This window comes from Caretta caretta, chromosome 5 (assembly GCF_965140235.1).
Source record: "Caretta caretta isolate rCarCar2 chromosome 5, rCarCar1.hap1, whole genome shotgun sequence".
Taxonomy (NCBI): domain Eukaryota; kingdom Metazoa; phylum Chordata; order Testudines; family Cheloniidae; genus Caretta; species Caretta caretta.
The window spans coordinates 135,939,969-135,952,120 of NC_134210.1; the positions used below are offsets into that span (position 1 = coordinate 135,939,969).

General features: G+C 48.1%; 1 protein-coding gene across 2 annotated transcripts in view; it reads left to right on the forward strand.

The window, feature by feature from the left end:
- The window catches only part of ELP1 (elongator acetyltransferase complex subunit 1), a 115,746-nt gene that overhangs the window by 55,090 nt on the left and 48,504 nt on the right, over positions 1-12,152 (forward strand). For both annotated transcript variants that reach the window (XM_048849682.2, XM_048849679.2), the window contains exons 16-19: positions 1,818-1,921; positions 6,199-6,252; positions 6,358-6,463; positions 7,512-7,624. In XM_048849682.2, the coding sequence (XP_048705639.2) occupies positions 1,818-1,921; positions 6,199-6,252; positions 6,358-6,463; positions 7,512-7,624 (377 nt within the window). The remainder of the gene's footprint in view (positions 1-1,817; positions 1,922-6,198; positions 6,253-6,357; positions 6,464-7,511; positions 7,625-12,152) is intronic.

A 12,152-nucleotide genomic window follows, 5' to 3' on the forward strand; every position in this document is an offset into this window, starting at 1 on the left:
CTCTGCCCCAGCCCAGCTGTTTGGTCTCAGGCCTGGGGCAGGAGGAGCAAAACTTTCACGTGAGTGAGGGAATTGGGGGCCTAGCAGGAAGGAAGCAGGGACTTAAAGTGACAGTGCTCTCACGGTCTCTCTGACTTCCCTAACACACACAAGCTCTCACACCCACATACTCTCTGCCTCTCACAGTCCCCGAACACAGATTGACTGACACACACACACACTCTCACTCTCTCTGTCTCTCTCTCTCTCTCGTGTATTATTATTATTGTTGTTATTACTGCTTGGTACTTCCTGTAAAAATGCTCATGGTGAGCCAGGAGGGCTGAGGGCTCTGGCAAGATGCAGCCCCCACGTGACAGTGTGAAGCCTGCCTTGATGTGCAGGCCAACCGCCAGGCACCACAAGCCACTGCAGCAGCACAGAAGTAAGTGTGACAATACACCATATTCCATGCCACCCTTACTTCTGCCCTTCTGCTCACAGTGGCCTAGGAATTTGCTAGTTGTAGCAGTTACTCATTGTGACGTTATCTGATTAAAACATGACCATGTCGATCATTGTTGCAACCACTGTTATATATTTGCAGCAAATCTTGTACAAAACGTGGCATGTAAGATGTCTATGAAAAGGCTATGATTTGCTGAATATATTTATGCTATTTGTATGCATGTATCATTTTTGTATTTGAAGTTATGAGTATTGGCTCTATACCTGTATTTCAAATGTTTGCTCCTGGGGTAACGCCCACAAGGTAGTTAGCCAGCACATCTTAAAGGGACTAGTCAAAGTAAGTGGCTCATCTAGGGACACTTAACTCACAATGGACCATGGGAGACGCCGATATACATTGAATGGGCTTTCCTGTGGACATTCCATATGAAGTATAGATAATGGCCTGGAGGTGGTGGTGGGAGCTCAGGGAGCCGTAGGAGCCAGGGGTGATGATGGGAGGGGAAGGGGGGCGCCAAAATACAAGTTTGCCCAGGGCACCATTTTCACTAAGGCCGGCCCTGCAAAGAGTAGTGTTTGGTATTCAACTGAAACATGGCATCGGAAGTCCTTAGATTAGCACAGAGCAATAAAAGTTAAGACCTAGTCCATCTGGCTAACACAGTACCATCAGCCAGCCAAGCCACTATGGCCTCCATTCCAGGCTTGCTCGTGTGCGTTCACTCTCTCTCTCTCTCTGACCCTTCCTCAGTCCCAGGTGAGAGCCCTGTGTCTCTTCAAAGGGAGCACTTCACTCTGCCATCGGGCACCTTTCCCTTTGTTCTCATTTTGGGGCCTTGGCTTGGCTTCCCTGCTGAGAGGTGTGGGAAAATCTCCTTTCTGGTCATTTGCTAGGTGTGAACATTCTGGTAATTGGAGCTTCCCATTGTCTCTTTTGGATTCTTCATTGATGTGGGTCAGTTTCAGCAGGTTCCAGGCAGTTACTTGATGTGTGCACCCCACATGGCAAGGTGACCTGCACACCTCATGTCTGCTGTTCTTCACCAAGAGGAGACACAATGCTTTTACCCCTAGTGGGTAGCAATGCAAAGTACAGAGGGAAACTGAGGCATACTTAAGATTTATATACATATCATATTGAAAATTCCCCCTTTGTTACACTTGCTATATGCTGGGCTCAAATGGTCTCCAAGCTCCGTTCTGTTTCATATCTTGCGCTTGTACTCTATACAAGTACATTCTGCTGTAAACACACCTATGCTGTTTTTATGAGGCACGTGTGACAACGGGGCATGTTTGTGTAGGTGTAATGTTTGTTTTGTCAGCCAAGTTGGAAAATAGCCGTAATCGTCTGTGTTAATCTTCAGAGGCTCCCACTCCAGCCCTCGAACCTTGGACGAGCCGCAGTGGCTCTGCTGTGCGATTCCCTTCTCCATGTGTGCAGACTGCACTGGCCGTGATTGGTGGAGAAGTAAGTGAACTGCTAGTGGGTTCAGCACCTAGTTCTGGAAAATTAGTCCCAAACACCTACCATATGGGCCAGGAGGACTGAGCATCGGGAGGACAAGGTCTAGAAACGTTCCTTAGCGTTGCATTCTCCTCCTTAGTGCCTGCAGAGCGAGCTGTGTGTGACCAGCATAGCCACCTACACATGCCTTGCCCAGAGAATGTCTGATGGTTTATAATGCACAAAATCCAGCATTATTATGGAAAACCCTGCGTTAATATGGAGACTTAAATGAAGGGATGTTCAGATGGTAGGTCCCCCTGGCAACTGTAGCTCTGCACTATGTGAACATGCAGTACTTGTCAATATTTTTTATGACATTAAACGCTTAATACATCTGAACAGGATTGTGGGATCTGACTTGTTACACTTCCTGTATGCAGTGTAGTTGTGTCAGTCCCTGGATATTAGAGAGACAAGGTGGGGGAGGTAATATCTTTTATTGGACAAACTTCTGTTGGTGAGAGAGACAAACTTTCAAGCCACAAAGAGCTATTCTTCAGTTTTGGGAAAGGTGCGCCGAGCATCACAGCTAAATGCCAGGTGGAACAGGTTGTTTAGCATAAGTAGTTAGCACAAATTCTAAGGGACCAGTCAAGGTAGAGTGGCCCGTTAACACCTCTGCAGCCATAGGACAAAAAGGTGGGGGTAGTGGATTATGGTTTGTTGTAATAAGCCGTAAATCCAGTGTCTCTGTTCAGGCCATGATTTTTAGTGTTTAGCAGAGTTATGAATTTAAGCTCCCAGGCTCGTCTGTTGAAAGTGGTGTGCAGGTGTCCTGTTAGGATGAGGACTGATAGGTCAGAGATAGAGTGATCGCTTTGTGAAAAGTGCTCACCCACAGGTGAGAGGGTGGTTTTGTCTTTTATCACTTTACTGTGTGAGTTTATTCTAGAGTGTAGTGAGTTTATTCCAGTCCGTCTGGTTTCACCCACATAGTTGTTACTGGGGCATTTAGTGCTCTGGGTGAGGTACACCACATGTTGACTTGTGATAGGCACGTGTAACGTCTATGGCTCTTGAAAGGTGTTTTGTGGGAGGTGTTGATCATAGTAACAGTGGAGATATGTTGGCAGGTTTTTCATCTGTTCTGGTAGAGTGTGGTGTTGGTGTGCCCTGGTCTGTGGGGAGCATACTTCTGATGGTGAGCTTGGAGAGGCTGGGGGCTTGTTTGAAGGCCAGAAGTGGGGATTCAGGAAAGATTTCTCTCCAGATGGGGTCCCAATTAAGTATGGGTTGTAGTTTGATGATACCCATATGGGTTCCAGCATAGGATGGTAGGTGACAACTCGGGGCTGGTGGTCAGAGTGGGCTTTATTTCTGTGTTGAAGCAGGTTCTCTCAGGGTATTTGGGTGGCTTATTCCATGATGCGATCTACTTCTCTGGTGGAGTGTCCTTGTTTGGTGAAGGTGGTATTAAGGTGTGTAACCTGAACTTTCTCCCTGAAGCATATTTTGCAGTATCTAAATGGCTGGCTGTAGGTAACAGATTTCTTGGTGTGGTTACAGAATATATGCAGCATGTGTGTTGATCCGTGGGTTTCTTGCATATTGTTGCCTGTAGGGTTCCATTGTTGAAGCTGATTTTGGTGTCCAGGAAGCTGATGCTGGTGTGGGAGTGTTCCAAAGAGAGTTGAATGGATGAGGGGTGGTTGTTAAAGTTGTGGTGGAAATGTATGAGGGAGTTTAAGCCGTCTGTCCAGAGGATGAAAATATCATGGATGTATCTCAGGTATAGCATTGGTTTTGTGATGCATTTCTCCAGAAAATCATCTTCAATGTGGCCATGCAAAGGATATTAGCATATTGAGGAGCCATCCTAGTATCCAGAGCTGCTCCCATGGTTTGGACAAACTGTTTGCTCTTGTGGATGAGGATGAAATGGATGTGGTTGGGGTGGAGATTTGAGGGTTGTCCATTGTCTTGTAAATATTTGAGGCAGGCAGCTATGCTGTCATTGTAAGGGATATTGGTATATAAGGAGGTGACATCTGTGAGGTTGAGGGTGGTGTTCTGAAGGAGGTTGTTAATAATGCAGAGTTTGTGGAGGAAGTCAGTTGTGTCCTGGAGGAAGCTGGCCCTTTGTGTGGTGAGTGGTTTGAGAATGGTTTCTAGGAGTCCCGATAAGTAAGTGTCGTGGTCAGATATGATGGGACTGGCTGGGTTCCTTTGTTTGTGTATCTTGGGAAGCATGTAGAAGGTCCCTGCTGTGGGTTCATGGAGGATGGATTTGTAAAACTTCTCTTGGAGTTGTTTGGGGAAGGATTTGATTATATCCTTAAGTTCCAGGGTAAATTTGTGATGTGGGGTGACCTTTGAGTTCTTTATAGTACTGTAGGTGGTGTTGGAGAGATGTCGGTTTGCCTCGTTAAGGTAGTCATCACAGTTGGACCTGAACCCAACCCAACCCAAAATACACAAACAAAAGCACCCAGGCAGACCCCTCATATCAGGCCACAGCACTCTTAGGGCTTGGCTACACTTGCAGATGTAGAGCGCTGGGAGTTAAACCAGCCTTCGGAGACCGCAGCAGGGAAAACACTGCCGTGGGTTTACACTGTCAGCGGCAAGTGCGCTGTCATGGCCACATTAGCAGCACTTGCAATCCCAGTGTGCAAGTGGCTGCAGTGTTCTTTTCAAATGGGGGTGGTGGTGGAGTGTGACGGGGTGTGTGGGGGGGGAGACTGTGTTTTGGGGGGCAGAGAGCATGTCAGCATGCTATCTTGTAAGTTCAGACAGCAGCAGACCCCCTTCCGCCTGCCCCTCCCTGCTCTCTCTCACTCACAGCAGCAGCATTCCACAGTAATGGTTTGCTTTGTCTCAGAGCAGATAAGCAGCCAGCTGTCACAGAGCTTTGAAAGGGGATATCCGCATGCCTGCAGCCGAGTTCAAAACAATGACAAGAGTGGCCGCTTGTCCCATAATTCCCTAAAGTCGTTTCCGGAAGCCAGTCACAGCGCAGTAATGCAACACGTCGTCCACACTGACAGCCGGGCGTTTCAGCTGGGGTGCAGCAAGCGTTATGTTTCTCGTGGAGGTGGATTACCAGGAGCGTTCCAGCTGCAGAGTCCAGGCACTATACGTGCCTTGCCAGTGTGGACATCTCAGGAGTTAGGGCGCCCGGGGCTGATTTAGTGCACTCTAACTTGCAAGTATAGCCAAGTCCTTACCGAAGGAATATTGGGACAGAAAGCGATCACTCTGTATCTGATTTACCCATCCTAATCCTCAAAGGAAACCTGCACGACACTTTCAAAAGACAAGCCTGGGAGCTTAAATTCATTACTCTGCTAGACACTAAAATTCATGGCCTGAAGAGAGAGAGACTGGATTCATGGTTTATTACAACAATCTGTAACACTCTGACACCACTCTTTTTGTCATATGACTGCAGGGGTGTTAGTCATTTCACCTTGAATGGTCCCTTAGAATACGTGCTAACTAATGATGCTAAACTATCTGTTCCACCTTACATTTAGGTGTGATGTTCAGAGTACCTTTCCCTGACCTGAAGAAGAGCTCTGTGTGGCTCTAAAGCTTCTCTCTCTCACCCACAGATGTTGGTCCAATAAAAGATATTACCTCATCCATCTTGTCTTTCTTATACTTCCTGTCAGGGCTGTCACTAATTGTTGCATTCAATGATTATTATGGTTTGGTTTTATTTTTCCAGTTCACTTCCTTTTTAGAAACTGTATGTTAATCTCCTCTCCAAGTCCACACACTGGTCTCTACTATAGTGGGCTCCCAATGTCCTGTTTCCATGCTGCCGCATGGAGGGCCTTGGGGTGCTTACAAGCTAAGTAAAACAATGCGCACTGCACAGCTGGGTCTGGTGGCTTTCAAGACATTAGCTGTTGTTGCCCGACCAGAGTTATTCAGAGATGGCAAGTGTGCTGTTCGTTATCAAGGATGCCACCTAGGTCAAGTTTGAAGCTTTCAGTGGAAAGATGTTGCTGAGTTTCCAACCGCAAGGGTCTGGAGACCCCCCTTTTTTTTTTTTTTTTTAAAGCAAGTAAACACATTTTACATTGAGTTCTCGGTGATCAAACAAATTTCTACCCAACTTCCTTCAATACTGCACTGGTGTGTTGAAAATAAGCATGAGGCATTCCAGTCCCCTTGGAAATCTGACAGTCTAAAAGTAATGGGCATATAGCAAAGACCCATCTCAGTTATAACAATGGTGCCACTAAGCCAATGCTGTAACATATTGTAATTGTACATCCTTTTCATTATAGGAGGCCATCCTGGGTCTGACTGAGCGATGCCGTTTTTTCATTAATGATGTGGAGGTACCAAAGCTTGTTTTGATGTGGTTTCACTTGTCGGTGTGAGATTATTAGATTTCATCTGCTGCTGCTGGTGCTCAGAGATTTCATTGGATTCACTTTCCACAGGTGGCTTCCAACATTACCTCATTTGCCATATATGATGAGTTTTTGCTGGTGACCACCCACTCCCACACCTGCCAGTGTGTATCTTTGAGGGACACATCACTGAAAGGTAAACGTTCAGATATGGCCTTTGGTATGTAATTGGCCTTACTGTTTGCTTCCTGGGCCCTCTGCCCTTGTGATGGAACCTAGACAAGCTTACTTCCAAGGCGCCCTGTCGTGGCCATGGTGCCACTTCTTGATTGTCCAGAGTGGCTGCTCCTGATTGGTGCCAGTGAGTTCCCTATATCCTCTCATGGGCTGTGACTGTGGGGGCTCTTAATCCACTTCTGGGAGCTCCCTCCCTCACTTCCCAGCTCTCCCTAGCACAGGGAGGAGTAGCTTACTCTCCAAAAATTGTCTTTGATCTGTGATATAACAGGAGTGACCAAAGGACACTTGAAATCACTGTGCCTTGGCCTGCAGAAAGAGGGGAAGCAGCTGGGGGCAAGACTGGGCATGCAGGCCGCCTGCCTGCCTGGCCCCTAGGAGGAGAAGCGGTTGGGGGCAGGACTGACTGTGCAGGTCGCCTGCCTGGCCCCCAGGAGGAGAAGTGGCTGCGGGCAGGACTGACTGTGCAGGGTGCCCCCAGGAGCAGAAGCGGCTGGGGACAGGACTGGCTGTGTGGGCCACCTGCAGGGGAAGCAGTCAGTTGGTGGGAGCCACCTCTTGTCCTCTTTGACAGGCTTTGCCTTCACCTCCCAGAACAAGGCTGGATGCTCCCGGTGGGGGACACGTAGGGTGGAAGGGATCCCCGGGTGAACCATGCTGGGCAGCATCTGACTGGCACCTGGACATGGGAAGCTTGGGGGTGTTGTGGAGGAGCAGGAGGATGAGGAAGAATGGCAATGTCCATGTTCTGTGCTTCTGGCAGCTGCTCGTGTGTGTCTCTGCCTGGTGTCTGGACTCAGGCAGTGGCTGTCTCCTCCAGACTGCGCGATGGTGCTTGGGACAGTGGGACTCGGAAGCTGGCTGATGCCCGGAGGCACTGCTAGAACATCGCTAGTAATGGGTGGGTTCCCAGCAGGAACTCGGCAGACACCCTGTGGCTGGACTGGGGAAGTTGCACTGTATGTTGGGACTTATCATACCCTTGCTGATGCCTCTGCCATTCTCAGTTCTGCAGGCAGGCTTCAGCAGCTCCTCTACTCCCAACGAGACACTTCGCAAGGTGGAGCGAGGCTCCCGCATAGTCACCGTTGTACCCCAGGACACCAAGCTCATCCTGCAGGTCAGCTGTCATGGTACTGCTGCAGCACCATGTGTTAGCCCACGCTGGGGAAGCCCCACTGTAACGCAGCACCCAGCTGTTCGGAGAGGGTAGTAGCTAGCTGAGCTATACATTGTCAAGTTCCGTGTAACAACTGCTGTTGCTTTCCAGGCTATGGGATCACCACTCACAAACATGCGGAACTGTAGATGCTGATCCCACTGTATCCTAAGCATTACAGCTCATGCTGCCTCTCTCGGAGCCCCGGGCAGGAGAGGGTCCAGACAGAACTGAGGGAGTTTCAAATAAATAAGGCTTCAGTGGCTGGTCTCGGTGACACTGAAGCACCTCAATAAATCACCGGGTCAGAGGGTGATCTCTTGGTGCCTATTGTCTGTAGTAAAGGCCCTGCTTCAGGAAGGTGAACACACACACTGAGGGCCAGGTTTTTACCCATTGACGATGGTGAATTCCCCCCCCTCCTCCCTCCAAACCTCTGCCATTCTGCTGGGTGTGAGCACTCCTGAGCTTCAGCCCCATGTGACTGGGAGGTAGATGGTCTCTTGACTTCATTTGCATGAAAATGAATCTGTCCTGTGCTTCATGCTCTCACCCTGCCCACCTGCTTTGACACCATCTGTTGTGTGTTCCAAGCGCACATACCCCCACCCATTTGCCTTTATACCCTCCGTCCCGTGTGCTTCGTATGCTCTTGCCCCTGCCGCCTGTTTTGATACTTCAGAAAGGGGAAGTACACAAAAATGAGGAGGCTAGTTAAAGGGAAATTAAAAGGAACAGTCACGAGTGAGATGCCTGCAAACTGCATGGAAACTTTTTTAAAAAACACCATAATAGAGGTTCAAACTACATGTATACCCCAAATAAAAAAGAGTCAAGGACCAAAAAAGGCTGTCATGGTTAAACTAGGTAAATGAGATGGTTAGAGACAAAAAGGCATCTTTCAAAAATTGGAAGTCAGATCCTACTGAGGAAACTAGAAAGGAGCTTAAACTCTGGCAAGTCAAGTGTAAAAGTGTAATTAGGCAGCCGCAAAAGAATTCAAAGAACAACATGCAAAAGACACACAAACTAACAGCAATTTTTTTTTAAGCGCATCAGAAGCAGGAAGCTGGTTAAACAATCCGCTGGGGCCACTGGACGATCAAGATGCTAAAGGAGCACTCAAGGAAGCCAAAAAACAAAATGATTTCTTTGCATCCATCTTCACTGCAGAAGATGCAAGGAAGAGTCTCACACCTGAGCCATTCTTAGGTGTCAAAGCTGAGAAACTGTTTCAGATTGAGGTGTCAATAGAGAAGGTTTTGGAACAAATTGAGAAAAAATAAGTGACCAAGATCAGGTGATATTCACCCAAGAGTTCTGAAGGAACTCAAATATAAAATTGCAGAACTGCTAACTGTAATATATAACCTATTGCTTGAATCAGCTTCTGGACTGGAGGACAGCTAATGTGACGCTGACTTTTAAAAGAGGCTCCAGGGGCGATACGAGCGATTGCAGGATGGTAAGCTGAACTTCGGTACTAGGCAAATGAGTGTAAAGAATGGAATCACCAGACCCATAGATGAACAGTGTGTTGTGGAAGAGTCAAAGCTGCGTTTGTGAAGGGAAATCATGCCTCACCAACGTATTAGAATTCTTTGAGAAGGTTAACAAATGTGGACAAGGGTGATGCAGTGGACATAGTGTATTTGGACTTTCAGAAAGCCTTTGACGAGGACCCACACCAAGAGTTCTTAAGCAAAGTAGGCAGTCATGGGATAAGAGGTAAGTTCTTTGAGTGTTGGTCCCACAGGGGGGTATGCATGCAACCGAGTCCAGGAACTCTTTCAAGCAGTGTCCATTGGCCCCCCCACACATCTCTTCGTGCTTCTGCCAAGATATGCGGCACCATGCAGACCCATGCCTCTCCAGGTCCTTATGGCTCCATGATCTGAGTTGGAATCCTGTGTCCTCTCCTGGATGTCCTCCCTCAACTATTTGTAGCACCTGTAAAGACGATTATAAATAGTGTTTATTCTTCCTAGCTTTTTTTGTAAAATAAATAAAAAATGATCCACTGATTCTAATGATCACCCCAGTATCAAAGCGTAAGGAATGACATCCGCCGGTTCTGTCTGTGAGGTGTTAGTGCTGGGGAGCGTTGCTGGCTCTGCAGAGTTGTTAATGCTGCTATTCTTGGGGCTCTGGTGTTTACTGCGTTAGGAGACATGCAGCATGTGGATTCAGCCGGCCTCGATGTTTTCATAGAGCGAGTCCACAGGCTTGGTTGGTGGCAAAGGTGCTCATCCAGGTTCATTGTCAGCAAAACAGAGTACTAGCACCCTGACCACCAGGTCACCGGACACTAACAAATGTATGCCTGTGACAAGGCTCCGTCAGCATAACAGGATGCTTTCCCCTCTGCCGATACAAAGATGCCCCTCCTCTGACTACTTCTTTTATACATCGATACAAACAAGTTATGTGTCACACTCCAGATGTTGTTAGTTGCCACCCTTGTTCTTGTACCTGCTAGTTTGAACAAAACATCCTCCTCCATTATCCTGTCATCCCATCCTTATCATAGGAGGAGTCGGTGGGTTCCTGTACCATCTCTTGGGAATGTGTTTACACAGTTACTTGAGAGATCTGGATGTTCTTATACCATCCTCTCAGGAATGTGCTTATTTTAGCTAATATCTAGTGTGTTGTGATTCTGCTGAGGCCAGGCCTACTCTGGTTCACAGTCTTTGGTCCATACTATTAGTTGTGCTTAGGGCTTCAGCAAGGCCTACACTTATCATTGATACCATCTAATTTGTCCGAGGACTACCGGGCTTCCAGGGATGCACTGGTTCCATCAGACTTGACTGCTGGCACTTGGGGCATATGGAGACTTACACAACACTGGAGGATATAGTCTTACCTCATCCTCAGTCTCCTTGCTTCTCCAGCCTAGCCCTCTCGAGGGATATTACTACACCAGAGAAGGATGCTACTCTGGTGTCCCAGGAGCCATCCCACTTACAGCCCTTCGGCAGGAGTGCTCCAGTACAGATGACCTCACCACTGCTGGAGAAGCAGATTTCAGACTATCTGCAGGGAGACGGTTGAGCCATGACAGGCATTCAAGGAGTCACACTCAGTATCCCTCCGGATACGGCTTCCCCAGGAACTGCTGGTAGTGATTTCTTTGGGTACCTTACAGCTGACTGACCCCTCCTTCTGGCTTCATTGGGGTCCATGGGCAGGCATTCAGGGCCGCCTTAGGGATCCATCAGCGTATGTGGAGGAAGACATTGATCAGGACCTGCAGATTCTAATAGTTGTCTCTCCTTCATCCTTGGACAAAGCCATCGCTCTGTCCTCTCCATCTCTGGTGGACGACCATAGTACCAGGAGCTACTGCAAAGAGTTGTCGATGACATCCAGATCCCACTGGAGGAGGTCCAGGGCCCTCAACACTTGCTCTTGGATATCCTGCAACCGGAGGGACCGAGTAAGGTGGCCCTCCCAGTTAATGAGGCCATCCTAGAGCCATCCGGAGCGATATGGCATCTTATGCCCCCACACCGAAGAGAGCCAACAGAAGGTATTTCATCCCCACCAAAGGAGCTGAATTTGTTCTCTCACCCCAGCCCCAACTCACTGGTGGTACAGGCAGCTAAGGAAAGGGCCAGGTCACACTATCTAATGAACACACTGACTGACAAGGGTTCAAAGAGATGGGACCTCCTGTGGAGAAAGGTCATCGTCTCTGCAGGCCTGCAATTTTGTATTGCTAACTACTAGGCTTTTTTAGGAAAATATGATTTTAATAACTATTCCAAGCTTGCAGACTTTATGGGGAGGCTTCCCATGGAGGTCAGAGCCCAATTTAAGATCTGCAAAGAGGAGGGCAAGCTAGTGGCAAAAATCACTCTCCAGGCCATAGTGGATTCAGCAGACACAGCTTGCAGAATCTCATGAGAAGGGATTCTTGGCTACAATTGTCAGGATTTCCTAGGGAGGTCCAGAACACCTCCAGGGCCTCTGCTTTGAGGAGTTGAATCACTTTAATGAAAGAACAGACAAGTTCATGTATTAAGTAAAGGACTCGAGATTGGGCGCTCCACTCCAGGTGTTGGTGCGTCCCTGCGCCTTCGCTCAGAGATCTTTACAGCAGTACTCGTACCGGTTGCACACGTGCAGACCCCCCCCCCCCCCACCCCCGGCGCTCTGAGCGTACCTTAATAGTACGCATGTGTGACCAGTCTCCTCAGTTCCTTCTCTGCCATCTCCGTCCTGAGACTGAGCTCAGCAGACTCGTTAGAGACTTTCTCTCCCTTCGTGCATATACCTTCCCTGTTAGTTTGTTACCAGTAGTACTTAGATACCACTTTTCCTGTCTTTTTCTCTCTCTAAAACTACCAAAAAAAAAATATTTTTTTTCCTTTGTCAGAGGCAGCTACTTCCGACATGCCTGGCTCCCCAGGCTTTAAGCGCTGCTATAACTGCAAGGATGTCATCCCTCTTTCGGATGGCCATTCAAATTGTATAAAATGTT